The sequence below is a fragment of the Neophocaena asiaeorientalis genome, unplaced genomic scaffold, assembly GCF_003031525.2.
Source record: "Neophocaena asiaeorientalis asiaeorientalis breed wild unplaced genomic scaffold, Neophocaena_asiaeorientalis_V1.1 scaffold79, whole genome shotgun sequence".
Classification (NCBI taxonomy): Eukaryota; Metazoa; Chordata; class Mammalia; order Artiodactyla; family Phocoenidae; genus Neophocaena; species Neophocaena asiaeorientalis.
Window position 1 is genome coordinate 2,783,414 of NW_020175402.1, and position 19,607 is coordinate 2,803,020.

The window sequence follows — 19,607 nt, forward strand, 5'->3', positions numbered from 1 at the left end:
TAGGAAGTACTCCATTAAAAAACAGTGAACATTATTTTTATTAATAAATCTTCACAATCCCTTTGAAGTAGAGTTCATAATCCCCCCACTTGACATATGAAGAAACTGAATCTCAGAAAAGCACAGTCATTTATCCAGAGTCACACAGCACTTTTAAGTGGTAAAGCTAGAACTTAAGCTAGGCCTGCTTGACTCCAAATTCCATGATTCCTAACTGCTAATCTTGGGGTACTTCTCCCCACTCTGTAACTTGGGGCTCAGACTAAATGATGGCCTGACAATTCGAAGGACTGGTGGGTTTTCTCCCAGTGACCAAGGTAGCTACCCTGCCCGGCCAAGTCCCCCGGAGGGGGTTGAGGCTCCTAACAGCCAGATCTTACCCAAGAGCTATGCATAAATCCTTGCTTCCTCTCCTCTCAGGGCCCCAAGGAGAAGCGGCTACTATCCTCCAGCACTGGGGGCCGGAACGACCAAGGAAAGAGGTGAGGCTCACCGGCGCCACCATCTCTGTCCCTTTGCCCTTCCCCACCCCCACCTCTAGGCCCCTTATCCCCTGGGCACAGGAGGTACAGTCCCTAGGGCCCACCGTACTCTTAGGGGCCCACGAAGTCATTGTAATCTATTTTAAAGTCAGAAGAAAACAATGAATATGATCCAACCTGGGTTATATTTGTATTTATACCAATGCAATTGTGAAAGGTTTTTAAAATATTTTTATGGAGGAAGGGATCTATGAAGGCAAAAGAGAGTAGGGCCCACAAAATCATAGTGAGACTTTGCTTGAACACACAGACACACACACACATACAAACACACACACACACACACACACACACACACACACACACACATATCCTAGGTGCCTGTAGGCCATGTGAGCTGGAGTTTACTGAAAACAAACTTCAAAGCCATAGTGGTGGAAAAGCCCTGATGGAAGCTTTTCTGTCCTAGCTCCAAAACCCTCCCTGCAGCCTCAAAGGGAGGGGACACCTATGTTCCCGTATTTCTTTCCCTTGGCTCTCTTGGGCCTCTGCCTGGCATTAGTGCCTCGGGGCACTGATGTTCCTTTTCTTGTAGAAAGCAGCCCAGGCCGTGCTCATGGCCAGATGGGCACTGGAAGGGCCCTTCCCCCTTTCTCCACTTTTCCTTTCCCCCCACTGGGCAGGGCTTCTGATGGGAAACCTTCTGGTCTCCTCTCTGCCTTTGAGAACATCCAAACTGCTAAGGCAGGCATTGCGACTCTTGCAGCTGCCTCAGGGCCCCTCCACTGCTAGAAACTGTAGGCTTTGGTGCAGGAGACTTTTCTCAAAACTAATTTTTTAAAATGTTGTTAGCTTTTCTGATTATAAAATAATACCTACTTGTTATAAAATATTCAAGCTCTGTAGAAACGTATAAAGTAAAAAAGGAAGGAAGGAAGGAAGGGGAGGAGGGAGGAATGAACTGGTGGATTACATAATATACTTGTTCATCTGAAGAAAATTGTTTATAGGTGTATGACAGTTTTAGGGAAATTAGGAATAGACAAGTAGGAAATTATAAAATGAAAAAACTCGTTAATATCATAATTCCAATAACAACAAAAGTTGTTCTAAGAAAAGTTATAGTAAAATATTTGGCCAGCCAGGAAACAATATTTGTATAATTATAATAATTAAACTACCTATTGTTGTAACTATTTTTAAATTTAGTTTACTTTTTAAAAATAAATTTGGTGTAGTTACAAAATAAATATCCAGGGCTTCCCTGGTGGCGCAGTGGTTGAGAGTCCGCCTGCCGATGCAGGGGACACGGGTTCGTGCCCCGGTCCGGGAGGATCCCACAGGCCGCAGAGCGGCTGGGCCCGTGAGCCATGGCCGCTGAGCCTGCGCGTCCGGAGCCTGTGCTCCGCAATGGGAGAGGCCACAACAGTGAGAGGCCCGCATACCGCAAAAAAAATAAATAAATAAAAATAAATATCCATACTGGGGCTGGGCATTGAGAAACAGAAGTATGGTGGTGGGAATGGAAGACTGGCACAATTAAAGGAGAGCACCCACTGATAATAGAATCATCTTATTATAAGGTCTGTGTGTTCACTCAGTCTCTCTGATTATGTGAATCTCTGGGCCTTATGTGTGAAAATAGTCTATCTGGCTCTTTTGACAACCAAGTGAGGACCATATGTAAAAACTCTTTGGATTCTGTAAAATTAAATGCATTAAAGACACTGTTATTTTTGCTAAAAAATAAATAAAGTAAAAAAGTAAGTTTCTTGTAATCCTACTTCCCTGCCCCCCTTAATAGTTTGGGGTATATCCTCTCAGACCTTTCTCTCAACGTGCATTAACTGTACTCGCAAATACCCACTCTTGCCCACACCATGGGTGACTCAATACGGCTTTTTTAGTGTGGAGACATTTGACTCTGGATAAGAAATAAATAATTAAACTTTCAGTTTTTTTAATTACCAAGTACTGTAATGGGTAAAGCAGACATTTGCCCCCTGAACTCTGAGCCTGTACTTGGCTCCATTCTTGACACCCTCCTCCCTGCTCATCCCTGTGACACACTGGCTTCCTGCAGTATCGTGTTTCACACATGTTGGTAAGACCTAACATTACGATGGATTAAAAGAGGTCAGTATGTCAGTGTGATGGTCACTCTCCAGTCCAGCCAAGGAACTCCCGCCCGTCAGAGAGAAGAGGTGCACCCACTTATCCCTCCTGTCTCTCCTCAGGTACTACCATGGCATGGAATATGAGATGGACCTCACCCCCCTTGAAAGTCCCACGCACCTCATGAAATTCCTGACAGAGAATGTGTCTGGAGCCCCAGAGTACCCAGATGTGCTCAAGAAGAATAACCTAATGAGCTTGGAGGGGGCTGCACCCACACCGGGCAAGGCAGCTCTCCTCACCCCAGGCCCCAGCAAGCTGGAAGCTGGCTCTGTGGACGGCTACCTGCTGCCCACCAGTGATGTGTATGATAATGGCTCCCTCAGCTCCTTGTTTGAGAGCATTCATGGGGTGCCTCCCACACAGCGCTGGCAGCCTGACAGCACCTTCAAAGATGACCCACAGGAGGTGAGGGCCCACCCCCATATCCTTCACAGCCTCCCTGGGTCTAGTCACACGTGTACAGAAGGAGAGAAGACAGTGAGGCGGTCAAAGCTTTGGAATCCATGGGAGAAAGAGTCCTTGAGCTGAGGCAGGGCTGCCATGTACTGTTGTCCAGGTTGTACACTATACAGCCTTCACAGTTGTATGCAGTGGCCCTGGACTGAGGTCCCAGCAGAACTGAATGTGGTCATTTATTTTCTCTGGATTGTGTTTCTCTGCAGTCGCTGCTCTTCCCAGATATCCTGAAAACATCCCCGGAACCCCCATGTCCAGAGGACTATCCCAGCCCCAAGAGGTAAGTCAGCCTTCCTGGACCCTTGGCCACCTGGGCAGTGGGCTGCAGAAAGACCCTACTGTCTCCAGAACAGGCATCGTCAGTGAATAAAAAGAGGGGAGTGAAGGCACATAAAAGAAGAGAGTCATTTCTACATCCCTTTCCTGGGCTGTGACAAGGACCTCAGAGCTCAGCACCCTGTTAGAAAACCAAGGTTCTGTTGTCCTAGTCTTCCCTATAACTTTGTCACCCCTCAGGGGTCTCTGGTTTCCATTATTCATTATTCAGGAGGATTGTGGCTCAACAAAGCCATTAAATAGAAACTCTGAAAAAGAGGAAACTGAGGCCCCAGGAAGTAAAGTGATTTACTGAGGTCACATAATAAGGCCATAGCAGAGCCTTGGGCTTCCTGCCCTACTGCCCTTTGGGATACTCCTGCCTGGAAGCCCAGCCTCATTCTCCTCTCCCTTCTCCCCGCAGTGACTTTGAGTACACCCTGGGCTCCCCTAAAGCCATCCACATCAAATCGGGTGAGTCACCCATGGCCTACCTCAACAAGGGCCAGTTCTACCCTGTCACCCTGCGGACCCCAGCAGGCGGCAAAGGCCTTGCCTTGTCCTCCAGCAAAGTCAAGGTACTTGGGCAGTAGGTGCGGGGGTCGGGTCAGCCCTGCCTGCCAGGGACCCCAGGGAGAGGGTGCTGTTGTATGACTGCCCATTGCCACGGATTGGGGGAAACTAAGCCAAAGGGCCGGGCCACTTGACCCGGGCTCTGGCAAGGGATGAGACTGTCTGGGCCTCTTCTGAGGCTGGGGTCACAGTGACTGCTGTGCTTGCAGAGTGTGGTCATGGTGGTCTTCGACAACGAGAAGGGCCCGGTGGAGCAGCTGCGCTTCTGGAAGCACTGGCATTCCCGGCAGCCCACCGCCAAGCAGCGGGTCATCGATGTGGGTGAGAGCCCGCCCGAGCCCTCTGTCCCAGTCTCCCTTCCTCTGTCTCACAACACACACACACACACACACACACACACACACACACACACACACTCCACTTAGGCCTTGCTTGTTGTGCCCCTTTTTCCCAGCCCCCTCTGACCTCTGCCGGATTTATTTCTGACTCCAGCCGCCTGCCTGGCCCCAGTCTCCAGGTCAAATGCTGTGGGGTTTGCAGGGATTTGCGTCTGTTGGCTGGAAGCAGTGACCTCTTTTCTGTGTTGCTTTGGGATAAACAGGACCCTGGGGACCCTAGTAGTGTCAGATAAATACACCCCTGGGATGCTGGCCTGCTTGTCCCCATCAGGGGGCTTGGCCAATTGAGACACAAATGCATAACAGTGCAGGCAGTGGGTGATTTGGAAGGCTTGAAGCACATTGCAAGGGCAGTTCTGCCTTGGAAGCTGGAACCTTTGGGCTTTGTCAGAGGGAAAGGGACAGGGGAAAGGCCTTCTGTGTGTGCCACCTTGTTCCGGGCCCCGAGATGAGTGGGAGGCACAGTCCATCCTCAGATCTCCAGGTTCTGGCTCTATCACTCTCTTCCTGGCTGTGTGACCTGTGTCACCTCCCCTTCCTGGGCCTTGGTTTCCTCAGCTGTCAACTGGGAAAACGGCAGCTGCCCTGCCTGCCTACAGTGCTGTTTCTGCCTTGGAGCCACGTGTACTAGAGAACATAATACAAATAGGTATGATTCAGTGACTTATCTGAGAGGCCAGTTAGTAAAGTGGTTAGGAGCCTGGGTTCAGGAGACAGACAGAGCCGGACTCCAGTCCTTACTCTACCTTTTATTAGCTGTGTGACCCTGGGCAAGTGACCAAACTTCTCTGAGCTTTATTTTCTTCATGTGTAAGCTGAATATTCATAGCATTGTTGTGAGGATTAACTGAAGGCTTGCCATATTGTAAATGTTCCATAAATGACGGTGGTACTATCATTTATTTAATATGACTAGTTCAATACTAGTAGTACTGGTACTACGGCTTTTACTATGGCTATTACTGCCACTGTTACTGCGATTATTACTACTGCTACTACTGCTTTGTCTGGGAGATGTCCTAAATCACAATCCCATGAAAAGTATAAGCTCCACCACAAAATCATGAGGGCCCTGGCCTAGTTGGCAAAGTTAAGGAGTCCCTCTGGAGTTTGGACAGATCTGCTTCTCAGACTGGACCTCAGTTTTTCCACCTGTAGCCCAGGGCACAATTACTAATTTCCTCCCTGCATTGAAGCATGGTCCTTGGGGGAGAGGATACAAGTCCCTGCCAAGAACAAAGGCCACCCCCTAAATGACCCCTCCCCATGGGGCCCCCAAATCCCTTCCCTTCTGACTCTCCTTCTGGTCTCCTGTGGTTTCAGCTGACTGCAAAGAAAACTTCAACACTGTGCAACACATCGAGGAGGTGGCCTATAATGCACTGTCCTTCGTGTGGAACGTCAACGAGGAGGCCAAGGTCAGTGCTGGGGTCATGGCCAGGATGGGGCTAGGCTGCCAGGAAGTCCCCATCCTGGGAAAAGGCCTTACCTGTACCTAGGATTGTGGCAGCTGCTCCGATGAGGGCACCAGTGGAGGAGGCAGGATACATAGTGGTGGAGAAGCCAGAAACGCTAGGCCCATTTCCCAGCTCTGTGACCTTGGACAGATGCCTTAGCTAAAAATTGGGGTGTAACCATAGCACCGACTGATAGGTTGGCGTGAGGATCGGGTGAGATAAGGAAAAGGTAGAGCACAGCCTGGCACATGAGCGGTGGCTGTTGTTAATTAATCCAATCCACCTATTTACCAGATAGGAAAACTAAGCCTGTGCGAGGCCACACAGCAAGCTGCCGCTGACGCCAGGTTTCCTGACTTGTGGGCTAGTGCAGAGTGTTGCAGGAGAAGTGTTCTGGAGTCTGGTAGATGAGGGCTTAAACCCATGACCTCACTTCCTGAGTGCACAGGAAGGGAAGAATAATCTGCCTCCTAGAGTTGTGGTGAAGATCCTATGAGATCACGCACGTCAAAGGGACAGGCCCGATGCCAGGCCCATCGGAGACGCCTGAGAAATGGAGCCTCTGGTGATTTTTTTTCACACCAGTGATTAAGCTGTTTAGTGCTTGAGACCAGACTTGAAGTCACCTGTGCTGCAGTGTCCCTCTGTGTCTTGGTTTTCTGTTTGGACAAGTGGCATCGTGGAAAGGGCAATAGTCTGTGTGTTGGGTACTCGAGTTGGGTAACCCTGGGCCTGTCCCTTCACCTACCTGGGCCAGACTTACCCCATCAGACCAAGGTTGGGTCTGGCTCTTGGCAAGGGCCTTTCTGGCCTAGAAAAACTGGGGACCTAATCCCTGTCTCCCTGGCTTGCCTCATGGGGCGGTCCAGGCTGCCTGGAGAAAATGGAGGTGAAGGGACTCTGAAAACAACAAAGGGAGGCACAAAGGCGAGGGATTATTATTATTCAAACAGACACCAGGGACTGGGGGAGGAGCTGGGGCCTCCAGTTCAGGGAGGGGGGGAATGAGTTTCGTGGGAAGGGAGAGGTGGGTTTCGGTTGGGATTTTCTCACAGCCTCTTAAGCCCCCAGGCTTGGGTCTTTCTCAGGCGTGAGCTGGGTGGGGGCTGCATTAGGGCTGAGCTGGCTGAGGGGGAGGTATGTCTGGCATGCACCTGTGGGCCTGGCCCCCCCAGCCAGGGAAGGAAGGGGGTCTGCTGAGGTACCACACCCCACCCCCACTTGTGCAAGTCAGGGTCATTTCCAAGGGAAATGCCCCAAGGAACAGGGGCCAGCCTGGAGTGGGGTCTGGCCTAGGGTCCCACGGAGGAGTCAGCAGTAGGCAATCACTAGGTGAGCTTGCCAAGAGATGCCCAACTAAGACTGACCCCAGACTGCCATCAGATGCACATAGGCTTCGGGTTGAGACTCCAACTGTCCCACTTACAACAACAGTTACAAAATATCCAAGCCCCCTAGGTGTTCTGCCAGCCTCACAGCCACAAGAGGTAGGTTTAATTGTCCCCATTTTGCAGATAAAGAAACTGAGGCCCGTGAGATTAAAGGACTTATCCAAAGCCACATGGCTTGAGTGGCAGAGGTCTAAGTGGCCCGATGTCCAGGCTCATTCCACCATGCCACCCTGCCCAACTCCCTGTGGAAACGTTAACAAGTCACATCCATGCTCAGAGCCTCCATTTCCTCAGCTGTACAATGGGGGTGACTGGTTCAGCTATGGCTAGAGCTGGTGGTTGCCGTGCATAGGGGCAGTGTCTCACTCTCTGTGGCCCAGGGCCAGCAGGAAAGCGGTCTTCTGGAGCTGGCGGGGAGGGGGATTTGGCCCTTCTCTACCTCCTTGCTCTGAGTTGCAAAAAAATGGGCTCTGGATTTTAAGCTCCTAAAGGACCCTTAGTCTCCCTCCCAGGGCCTTGATCCTTTGGGCTGCCCTTGACAATCTAGTGGAAGCTGCATTGTCCACTGATGAAGACCTGAGCCCGAACTCCGGTTCCCTTATACATTCCCTGTGTCGCCTTGGGACGGCTGCCACCCCTCTCTGAGCATCAGTTTCCCCATCTGTAAAAGAGAGGCGGTGATGTTTGCCTTCCAGGGGCGTTGTGCAGTTAAGGGTGCCCACCAGGCACACAGTAGGCTCCATAACTATACAGCGTGGTTATGGGACAGCAGGCCTGGTGAGCCGGGTCAGCTGTTTAGCTCCCTCCTCTGTCCCCAGGTGTTCATCGGCATAAACTGCCTCAGCACAGACTTCTCCTCGCAGAAGGGGGTGAAGGGCGTCCCCCTGAACCTGCAGGTCGACACCTACGACTGTGGCTCGGGCACTGAGCGCCTGGTACACCGAGCCGTCTGCCAGATCAAGATCTTTTGTGACAAGGTGGCTGCGGTGGACCCTCTGCTGGGCCCTGGGAGGGAGAAGGGCCGGCCCCCAGCTGTGCATCCTCCCCAGCCATTCTGGGCGTGTCTGTCTCTGCTTCTTGCTCTCTGAATGTCCCTCCTGCGTGCTTGTCATTCGTCTGTCTTGGTTTCTGTATGTATATTTTCCTCTGCTCTCTGCATTTCTGTCTCTCATCCCTTCCTCTTTCTGAAGACCTCTTTCTAGATCTCTGTAAATAGTTCTTCAGGTTTCTTTTTCTCTGTGTCTGTCTGTCTTTTTCACATTTCTCGTTCTTCTTATCTCTCTCCGAGTCCCTTTCTCTTTTCTGTTTCTCTCTCTGTTCCTCTCTCCCCACACCTCTCTGTCTCTCTCAATTTCTTCTTTCTCCGTCTTTCTATTTCTCTGTCTCTCGTGGTCTACCTGACCTCAGAGGTAGGCTGCACTGGGCTGGGCCGAGTGCTGGTACCTTCCCATCTCCTGGTCTCACTCTGGGAAGAAAGCAACACCAGAGGGCTGGCCCACATTTAAGAGGCAAAGCAGCCAGCCCCTCCCAAGACCTTTGGTGACCGCCTTTCCCTTATCCCCCACAGGGAGCGGAAAGGAAGATGCGGGATGATGAGCGGAAGCAGTTCCGGAGGAAGGTCAAGTGCCCCGACTCCAGCAACAGTGGTCAGTGGGGATGGGTCACAACGGGGCAGGGTTGGGGTTAAGGGTATAGGAGACTAGAGGGCAGCGGTCGGAGGCATAAATGGAGGGACCTCACGGCACAATGCCTTCCTTTTCCCATCAGGCATCAAGGGCTCCCTGCTATCCGGCTTCAGGGGCAATGAGACCACCTACCTGCGGCCTGAGGCAGACCTGGAGACCCCGCCAGTGCTGTTCATCCCCAACGTGCACTTCTCTGGCCTGCAGCGACCTGGAGGGGTGAGGGTCTTGGGCTGAGAGAGGGTTGTGGCCCCTGGGTGGGGCTGTCTTAGCACAGACCAGCAGGGAGCGACCTGCTACTCAGCCATTACAGGCCAATTTAGATGTTGATAGGTCCTGACATCATCAAATTATCTTTATTGAGTCCCAGGGAACTAAAAAAATGTATATATGTCATATAACTTCAGTGGCCTTTTCTCCTGAAGAGAAGAATGTTAATAAAGAAATGGACCTCATACCCATCAAAATGTTCACTCCTGGAGCACACACAGGGCAGGTTTCTAATATCAGAGTCCCAAGTTAGACTGTGGCCGCATCAAAGCTGGGTGGATAATAATCGTCACAGCAACACCTGTGAGCGCTCACTTTACTCCAGGCGCTGCTCTAAATGCTTTCCATGCATTATCTCCTTTAGCCCTCACTACCTCCCTGTGAAGTTGATAATACGATTCTCCCTGGATTCATGGCATGGAAATTGAGGCTTTGAGACCAAAATTACATAGGACGTGGCAGAGCCAGGATTGGGACCCAGGCAACCTGGCTTCAGAAACAGTGCCCGTTACCATGAGTTACACCACCTTTCAACACAGGGAGCCATTTACCAAGCACCTTGACCGGCCCGCGGTGCTGGGCCCAGCCTTTTGCTGCATTGTCTCATTTCCCCCTCACCTCACCTGGGCAGCCCAGCCCAGCCATCCTTTGAGGTAGAGACTGTTATTCCCATTTTCCAGGCAAGGTCACTCAACAAGTCAGTGGCAGAATCAAGACCCCAGAGCCTGTCTCTGAGTTTGCTTCCATATTAAACAATCTGACTGTTGCCTTCCACTGAGCTCCCACCGTTTAGGTGGGAATGTTTGCAGAAATGGCCCTCGGTGTACGGATGTGTTCAGTGCAGTGACTTCAAACAATAAGATAGATTATGGTGCTGAAAGAGCAGCCAGTCCTGAGGTCAGCCCTGGCACACATTCAAAGCCTTCTCTGTGTCTGCCACACCCCCTTCGCTGCCCTGAAGTAGTTCTGTGGCCCCCATAGCACAGGAGGCTGCATTAACCCACTCTCTCTCCCCAGCCAGAGGCCTCAAGTAGGGAGATGACCACTTGGGCTCAAAGCTCCCTGTGGGAGGAAGAAGTGGGGCGCCAGTGCTTGTGCCTCTGAGCCTGAGAGAGGGCACCAGGGGTGCGGGAAGGCAGAGAGCCCGGTTCTGAGCCACAGTTCTGCCCCCATGGTGGTACCCCAGGGACCCTGCCCTCTCGGGGCCTGGGTGTCCTACCTCACGGGGCTGGTGATGGCTGCACCAGGTAGTACAGTGCCAGGTACACATGAGGGTTCAAAAAGACTGCCTCTTCCCCCTCCACTTCTTTTGCCTCAGCTCCAACTACCTAGTTACCAGCTGCAGGACAGTCTGCAGTTGTAGCCCTTCTGGGCCTGCTGGGGCTCAGATGGGACTCACTGATTCTGCCGCCCTTTCCTTAGCACCTCATGTGTTCACTGAGTCCTGACTCATCCAACTGGGGCTTGGTACTTCCTTTCAACTCAAGGTCTCAGCTCACTTGAGGGGACACATCTGAGCAGAATGAGCTAGAAAGCCATTGAAACTGCATTCCCCCGTATCTCCCCACAAAGATTGTTCACCCCAGAAAGCCTCCAGCGGCTGAGGGCTACTCTCATCTTCCTGTATGTGATGGAAAATGTCTTTCTCTTCATTGCAGGCAGTGCCCTCAGCAGGACACGGCACCTCCAGCAGGTATGGAGAGAAGCAGCCAAGGGCCTCACCTCCCTGCCTGTCCCCCCTTTACTGCTCGTAAGCTCCCAGCCTGCCCTTCCCTTTGCTGTCCACCAAGCCAGAGGCTGGGCCCGGAGGAAGCAGTCTTGAGACCCTGCCCCCAACCCCCAAGCTAGACTCATGCTCCTTTCTCACTGAAATTGCCTGAGTTTTTATGGGTTTGTTTTGTTTGAAAAGTTGGAGAATCTTTGGCGAGACACCTGCTTGTAAAATGGGACAGAGAAAGCCTCTGAGATGGTGGTACAGATTCGGAGAGTAGGGAGGGGAGCTGTGTGGGAGGACTTAGGGGAATCAACCCCGTGTCCCCTCCCCCCACACCCACCAGACTCCAAGAGGCCAAGGGGGTGGCCAGGGCCCCTTGGCCCTTCAGCCCAGGATGGACCTCCACGTCCTTCCCTCTGTCAGCCACAGTCCCTTCACCTCTTCAAGCTTCAGCTAGAAATCTGTCAAAGGAGGAAAATGGCCTCATGAGAATGAGGCAGATATGAGAAGCGGCATGTAATAGAATCTTTGTAAACGGGAAAGTACTTTATGAAGATCGTGTATTGTTGATAACAGTCTCCTCCTTATAAACAAGAAGTACTTTTCATAAGGTTTTCTCCCACCAAATTATGTCACTTATCACCTCACAACAGTCCCAGTGAGTCAGGCAAGCAGGGGTTATTGCTCTACTTTATAGATGAGGAAACTGAGGCTCAGAGGAAGTGAAATGACTTGCCCAAGGTCACACAGCTTTTAGGACGCAGAGGCAGGCTGGAAGCTAAGTCTGACTCACTCTAAAATCCACAAGCCTCCCTCCTCCCACTGACTCACGTCCAACTTGATTCTTTCAAAAAAGAATAATATTGATGATGAAACAATAGTCCCTGTTTATGGAGGGCCTGCTGTGTGTCACACACTGTCCTAAAAGCGGTGTGCATTGTCTCCTCCAGCCTCGCAGCCTGAGGCAGCACCTGCTATAGATGGGGACACTGGGGCTGCCACCCTGCTAGTGAGGGGCAGGGCTGGGATTTAAACCCATGCAGGCCAACTCCAGAACCTGCTCCTGTAACCTCTGTCCCACTGCTTTGTGCCCACCCTCATAGGGTCTTCTTCACCTCTGGGGCCCCTCAGACTCTGGGTTCCTCACAGCTCTCTCCCTGCCATCCCCACAGGCTGCCTCTGAAGCGTACCTGCTCCCCCTTCACCGAGGAGTTTGAGCCTCTGCCCTCCAAACAGGCCAAGGAAGATGATCTACAGAGAGGTAGCCTCACTCCCACCCCATCTGTCCTCTGATCCCAGCCCCAGCCCTCCACGAGGCCTCCCCAAAGCCTCAGACTGATTCTGGTCCAGGCAGCCAGGGCAGCGCCCACCCCAGCGGGGAGAGCACGAGGGGCTGCTTTACTCCCTGGAGTTTGGGTCTGGGCCAGGATTTGAGTGAGGGGGTGGAGCGGGTAAGGAGGGCATCCAGGGTGCTTGGAGAGACAGCCACGGAGCTGGGGGCCTTCTGCCTCTGACCCTGTTTGAATGTGGGCGTCCTGGGGCGGCTGGTAAGGCAACAGGCTCATGATGTGGGGCAGGTCCTCCCCGCTTTCTCTAATGGGGGTAGAGTGGGGTGGGTTTTCAATACCTGGCTTTCTGTCTTTGACACAGTAAGTCTGTGACTTCCTGAGAGAGGGGTGCTCTAGCTGACCATCAGGAAGAAACCAACCAGCAAGCAAGACCAGAAGCTTCCAGCAGCCTGGAACTGAGCCTTGCACCCCACTTGGTGTTCTATCAATACTGCCCACAACAACTCTGTGAAATAGTGGGTGGAGCTGCCTCCATTTCCCATCTGGAAAAAACGAGGCTCAATGATATTAAAAGAACTTCTTCAGGGTCACAGAGCTGGCAGGTGGCAGAGCAGGGATTCAAACCCACCAAAATCAGCAAAGTCTGAGCAAGTGTGTGGGACCCGCAGAGCCAGGTGGGGTGTTTCCCAGCGGGGTACACACCCTCAGCAAGGATTTGCTCTTTTTGCAGAAATCAATCTTAGGTTACAAATAATATTTTTTAAGATTCTCCCACCCCCAGATGTTCCCTTGCACCACTAAAAGCCACCCCTTTGCTTCTCAGTGCTGTTGTACGTGCGGAGAGAGACTGAGGAGGTGTTTGACGCCCTCATGTTGAAGACCCCGGACCTGAAGGGCCTGAGGAGTGCGGTAAGAGGCCTTGTGGACCCTGGCCGCGGCCCTCTCTGCACTCCCATCTCCCCCGACTCTTCGCCATATAGTTCCGATTTCCCACAGGAAGACTCTGGGAAGGAATATGCTGGAACGCTGGCTTTCTGGTGGCCCATCCGTCCCACCCATCTGAGGGCGCCTGTGGGGCCCGGCTGGTGGAGGTGTGCCTCTGAGATGTTATCTCCCAGCCAGAACCCGGGCTCCACCCTGGGAGTCGCACACACCATAAATCCTCCTTAATCTGATGGCTGCTGTCTGACAGGCCAGAGCTTTTTGTTGGCTTTGCAAACCTGTTTCTATTTTAATGGGAATGAAACCCCAAAAGGCCAGGCCCCAGAGATACCCTTTTTTCTTTCCCAGAGGGCCTCATTCCTCCAGCTTGTGGTTGGACGGGGGGCGCTGGCTGGGGCGGCTGAAGGTGGTGTCTGGGCAAGGAGACCTTCCCCAACCCCCCAAACCGCCAGAGAGCAGGTGAAACAGCCCCGAACAAAATCCACAGCAGCTTTGTGGTTCAGCTAAAAATTGAGCAAACACAGCCTCTGCCAGGGCCAGCTGTGTTTCAAGGTCGAACCACACAGAAAAGCCAGCTGGTTCTAAGATGTCAGGTTGGGGAAGGGAAAATGAATCAAGTGATAACATAGCTACCTTTTATCGAAGACCCACTACGTGTCAGGCATCTTGTCAGGCGTGCTGCATTTGCTAGCTCACCATATTCTCTTAACAGCCCTGAAAAGTGGGTACTATTAGGTCAGGTGACTTGCCAAGTTAACTCGAAGTGACAGAGCTGAGGTTCCAGCCCAAGCTCTCTCCACTTGGCTATGTTATCCTGTTCTCTTCACATAGCATCAGCCCTGCTTGGCACCAGCCCCAGGAAGTTGGGCTCGCAAAAGGCCATTAATGTCGCTAGAATATAGACTCAGAATCTTTGGGTTGGATGGTACCTTAAAGGGCCAGCTCCCATCTGGTGCCCCAGCTCTCTCCTCAGTGGCTCTTCCAAGTGGGTGCCCACACTTGACTTGCATACTTCAGGGATGGAGAGCTCATCGCTTTGGGGACAGCCATACAATGCAGTTGTCTTGTACAACATATAGTTAGAAAGCTCCTAAGTTCTTGCTTAGACTGACTTGAGATCTTCCTGATAGCCTCTAGCCACATTGCCTGCCATTAAGATAAGTAGTCTAAGAACTTTTCTTGCCTGGAGAGATCTCTGTCAAGGCAGAGACCGGTTGAGGAGCTGAATCGGCTCCTCTTCCTGAAAGGCCCAGAGAGGACAACCTCAGCCTGAAGCTTGTTGCTTGCCGCTCCCTGCAGCTCCAAGGCAGCCAGTAGTACTAACCAGCGGCATTTGACCGAGCTTTCCCCAGGGATGGCGCTGGGCCGGGCCCTTGACATAAGCGTCTCAATTCCTGTGCAGAACCACCTGTGTGTACATCCCATCATGGCACCCATCTTACAGATGAGGAAACTGAGGCTCCATGAAGTAAGGTGACTTGTTCAGAGTTCTGCAACCCCAGGTGGTGGAACTGGAACCAGACCAGTTCTGTCTGCCCCACAGGAGACTTCAGGAGGTCTGGGGAGAAATGGGCTGACGCTGTGTGAGCTCAGCCAGGTTGCTGAGGCCTCTGAGCTGCAATTTCCTCACCTGTAGACTAAACTCCAATGTTCTGGGATGTGATGGGGGCAGGAAATCTGGGTTCTAGGCTAGGCCTTGGGTGCATACCTTATCTTTTTCAAGTTCAGCATCCTCACCCATCAAATGGGGTAAATAATTCCTGCTAGAAAGGGTAAGTGTTTGGGTTATCCACCCCTCCCCCCCTCCACAGCAGGACAGGAGCATCCCTGTCACACCACTTCTGAAGTAATAATGACCACTTATTTGAGTACTGACATTTATTTAGTACATACCAGGAACTGTCCTAAGTGTTTTACATAGACCAATTCATTTAATTCTGTCAACAGCCCTATGAGCTAGGCACCATTTCCATCTCCACGAGTGGTTTGCACAGCTGGTCAGCTAGCTGGTGAGTGGGGAGCTCCCAGCACTGGAACAATGCAAATGTCTGATGATAGGCAAGGGTTGAGGGAAATGGCAGATGACCTTTGGAATAGTTTATAACCACTAAACATGCTGTTGGTCAAGAGTTTGCTGTGATATGGGAAGGCTTATAACATACAATGATAAGTAAAACTATCTCCGTGGGATATAAAAATACCCGTGTACATGGCCAAAAGACAGGAAGGAATACACTCAGATGTTATTAGTGTTTATCTCTGGGATACAGGATTATGGATGAGTTATAATTTTCTACAATATGGGTAAATTTTATAATCAGGAAATTAAAGTCATGATAGACAAGCCTGGCGTAAGCCCAGCTCTGCAGCAGATGGTGAATCTCCTGTCATTCTCTTCCAGATCTCTGAGAAGTATGGGTTCCCTGAGGAGAACATTTACAAAGTCTACAAGAAATGCAAGCGGGGGTAAGTGCCCAGCACAGCTCTCCCTCCTCACACCCCCACCCTGCCCCTTTCCCTCTAAAACGTTGGCTCAGGGAGCTCCCAGCAGGTTCGCCCTGCCTGGCAGAGGCCTGCTGCTCGGAGCTGAGCTGTGTTTGTACTTGGCTTTGTGGAGAGGTAGAGGCGATGTGGAGTTGGGGTGCAGAGCGCCCTATCAGGCCAAGGCCACCTGCAGAGACCAGACACTGATCACTGTTGGGAAGGAAAGGAGTGGGAGCCGGGTGCAAGGGTCTTCATACGCCACCTACTCAGGGGGAGAGGGAAGCACAGGGCCACATGTCAGGAATAACCAAGGTAACCAAGTCATTTGACTATAATGGTAATGATGAGGGTGACTATCATCACTTAACCACCTACTACGTGCCACATACTAGGCTAAGCTTATCTCATTATCTCATTTAACCCTCACGGGTTAAACCCTCATTTAACCCATACCATGAGGTAGATACCATTATACACATTTTACAGATAGGGAAGTTGAGGCTCAGAGGTGATAAGCAATGTTCAGAGGGGCAGGAGCAGTGGAGGAAAGACACAGAAGCAGAAGGGCCCAGCAAAGTTGCTACCGGCTGAATCAGAGGGTCCGAGAAAGAAATGGCTGGTGATGAGTCTGGCAAGGGAACTGTGATTGGACGTCATTTTTTTTTTTTTTAATTTATTTTTGGCTGTGTTGGGTCTTCATTCCTGTGCGAGGGTTTTCTCTAGTTGCGGTGAGCGGGGGCCACTCTTCATCGCGGTGCGCGGGCCTCTCACTATCGCGGGCTCCCTTGTTGCAGAGCACAGGCTCCAGATGCGCAGGCTCAGTAGTTGTGGCTCACGGGCCCAGTTGCTCCGCGGCATGTGGGATCCTCCCAGACCAGGGCTCGAACCCGTGTCCCCTGCATTGGCAGGCAGATTCTCAACCACTGCACCACCAGGGAACCAGGGAAGCCCCCTGGAAGTCATTTTGAGGGAGCCCAGCCAGGGATGCTCCACAGGCCTCCTCCATCTTCAAGTCTGGATGAGGCAGGAGGGAGTAAAGCTTTACCTTCCAGGGGGCCGGGCAGTGACTGCCACCTGCCACGGGCTCCAGAGGATTAGTGCTAAGGACCACAGTAGCCTTTGCTCTCTGCCCAGGAGATCTCTCCTTGGCAGGGGTGGCATGGGGGGGGTGGGGTTGGAGGGCCACGTGGTGACAGCCCTCCCAGGCTTCCACCCCCGTCAGAGCCAGTGAGCCAGGCCTCTGCAGCCCTTGCTGCCTAGGTCGCTTCACCAGCCCAGCATGGGGGCCCCTGTGCAGTGAGGAATCATGACTGCCATTACCTGCCTAGAGGACCCTGGACTAGGGCCCTGGGAAACACGCCCAGCCCCTCCCCGCCCCCGAACAGCTCGGACTGACCCTCCAGCTCCGGACAGCCTGAGACTAAGTCCCGCGGCTCTTCCTGGAAGGTGCTCAGGCTTTGCCCTGGGGCTACTGTCTGTGGCTCTTCTTTCAGGGGACTGCAAAATGAGGCATGTTTTGTACTCAAGCTGAGGGCCATCCAGTCAGGCCCAGGGGCCACCTCCTTCCTCACAGACAGGCCTCCTTCCCTCCCCTTTTTGTCTCCCACACAGCCTCCCATAGAAGGGCCGGCGGTGGGGGGAAGGTGTGCAGCCCTGCAGCCCCTGGGAAAGGATCGTTTGGTTTTGGTTGTATGAATGTCTAGGGTTCTTTGTGTATTTTTTTCCTTCCAAGTTTCGGTTTCAAACTGGGAACTGGAGCTCACATGCTCTGTGGAGCGGAATCCACCTCATAGCGGAGGGCAGGCTCTGCTTTGCCCAGACAAGCCCAGCCCCACTTCCCCTTTGGTGCCAGTGTCCACACCCCCTGGCTGCCACCGCACCTGCCACTGCCATCCTCTCTTACAGCTCCCACCTCAGGCTGCGCTGAGGGGCTGGGAAATGCCTTGTGTATGATTGCGTACAAAGATGCCCCATAGCCCCACTGGCTGAGTTGCAAGTCTTTCCCTTAAGCCCCAGCCAGATATTTCAACTATAATTATAATAACCTCCATTTGTGGAGCACTTCCTACATGCCAAGTGCTGGGTTAAGGAACTCCCAAGCATCATCTCGTTGACCATTTGAATTTGGTACGATTATTTCTACAGATGAGGAAACTGGGGTTCGGGATAGTCCCAGGGTTACAGAGTTAGTAATGGCAGGAGCGAGCATGGCCTGTCTAAAGCCTGTGCACGCACCCACTGTTTTATCTTGCCTCCTGCTTGTTCTCTTAACCGCTAAGCAACGTGCAAATAAAGGCCGTGGCCAGGCCAGCAGATTTATATTTGCCCGGCTCTACAGCCCGGGGCATCACCCAGCGGCCCTTCAGAAGCACCCACACCCCATACACACCCCAGCTATGAAACCTCAGGCCTGGGATTGTCTGCGATGCCTAAATGAGAAGAATCCCCCAAAAAACCTGCTGGGAGAGCAGAGGCAGGCTCATCTGCTGCTCCCCTCATCTGAGGAGCAGGAAACTGTAACCACCGGCTTCGCTTATTTTCACAGAACCCTCCAGAAAGTCCTCTGGACAAAGGTAGATACAATCAGCTTTACAAGCACCACCGAGTGTGCTCGAAAGATTAACAATTACATTGTTTTTGCTGGCGGCTGGCCAGGGGTTCTATGCGAACTAGGTCAGAAGACAGCCAGAAGCTGGCAAGTGACAGGAGGCCCCCATTCTGGGACAGCGGCTCCTGACAAGCCCCTGCCTCTAGGGCCCGGTTGTCATTGACCTCTGAGAGGAAAGGGTCTGTGGGCCTGTGTGGGATCCCCTGTGCGCGGGCATGCGCTCCGGGCCTTCTGGGAGGCCCTGCCTGAGAGTAGGCCTTCAAGTTAGTGCACGTAGGGCACTCAGTAAATGCCACTGTAGGAGACGAACAAAAGCACCATCACCGACAAAGCGCCCACCCCTCTGCCCCAGCCCTGGTCTCCTCTGGTCTGTTCCCAGCCGGCAGCTCCCAGACAAAGATCCCTCTGTGAAATGAAGGAACTGCACACAGGACCCAAGGAAGCAGGATCTTATAATTAGATGCTGGCAGTCAGCACCCAGGCCTCGGAGCCTGAGCCCAGACCTCCTTCCAGAAAGCAGCGGCTGCTTGATGCTACTGCAGAGACACCTGGACGTGGGCCGTAGGCTTCAGCCTACTGCTGTCTCCATTACACCTCCTGGTCTGGGGGATTCGGGGTGGGGGGACAAAGCCACTGCCTCTCCTGGGGTCCCCGGGGAGAGCAGACGGCTGGCTACCTGCCAGGAGTAGTAGTCTGGGATTCTCACCGCCCTCCCTCCCGTCCCACTTAAATAATCTTGCCCTATCTTGAACTCTCCCCCAGCCCTGGATTTTCCCTTCCTTTTATATGCCACTTCCTAACTTATAATTATAGGGTTTTGGGTTTTGTTGTTGTTTTTCTAAAAAAATGATGCAGTGGAAAGAGACAAAAGTCCAGATTCAAATTCCAGTTCTGCCATCTCTTAACTGTGTGATCCCAGGCAAATGACTTTGCTCAGCTACCCCATCTATGAACTGGGCTAATATGGTTATAAGGATCCATTCTCCCGACCCCTAGTAGATTCAAAACTCCTGGAGGGTGGGACCTAGGATCTCTATGTGGCCCTTGTTTTTGTCTGGAGCAAGGTCTTGAACATGGAAAGACCTCAGCAGATGCTGGTGAAGTGGATGGAGGGGTGGATGGAGGAAAACACCTGCCCCATTACAAAGAGGAAGCTGCTGTGCTCAGGTCAGGTCACAGCCCGGTGGGTCCTTCACTGGGGAGGCAGCTCCTAGAGGGGTGCCCTTGGCTACACTATGGCTTTGACCCTCTGCAGAGGGCCACACCCACAGAGGCTCTGTCCCTCTCAGGTTGGCCTAGGTCCTTGCCTGAAGACTGTGGGGAGAGAGAGCCAAGCCCCTCAAGTCCACGATGCCATCCCTGAGATTG

The 19,607-nt window shown here is 52.3% G+C and overlaps 1 protein-coding gene across 1 annotated transcript in view; it reads left to right on the forward strand.

Annotated features, from left to right (window-relative positions):
* Positions 1–19,607, forward strand: part of GRHL3 (grainyhead like transcription factor 3) — a 35,212-nt gene that overhangs the window by 14,304 nt on the left and 1,301 nt on the right. The window contains exons 3-15 of the mRNA XM_024766820.1: positions 421–482; positions 2,720–3,065; positions 3,323–3,396; positions 3,856–4,009; positions 4,214–4,325; positions 5,726–5,820; positions 8,069–8,227; positions 8,818–8,896; positions 9,018–9,151; positions 10,861–10,895; positions 12,089–12,177; positions 13,029–13,114; positions 15,549–15,613. Of these exons, the coding sequence (XP_024622588.1) occupies positions 421–482; positions 2,720–3,065; positions 3,323–3,396; positions 3,856–4,009; positions 4,214–4,325; positions 5,726–5,820; positions 8,069–8,227; positions 8,818–8,896; positions 9,018–9,151; positions 10,861–10,895; positions 12,089–12,177; positions 13,029–13,114; positions 15,549–15,613 (1,490 nt within the window). The remainder of the gene's footprint in view (positions 1–420; positions 483–2,719; positions 3,066–3,322; positions 3,397–3,855; positions 4,010–4,213; positions 4,326–5,725; positions 5,821–8,068; positions 8,228–8,817; positions 8,897–9,017; positions 9,152–10,860; positions 10,896–12,088; positions 12,178–13,028; positions 13,115–15,548; positions 15,614–19,607) is intronic.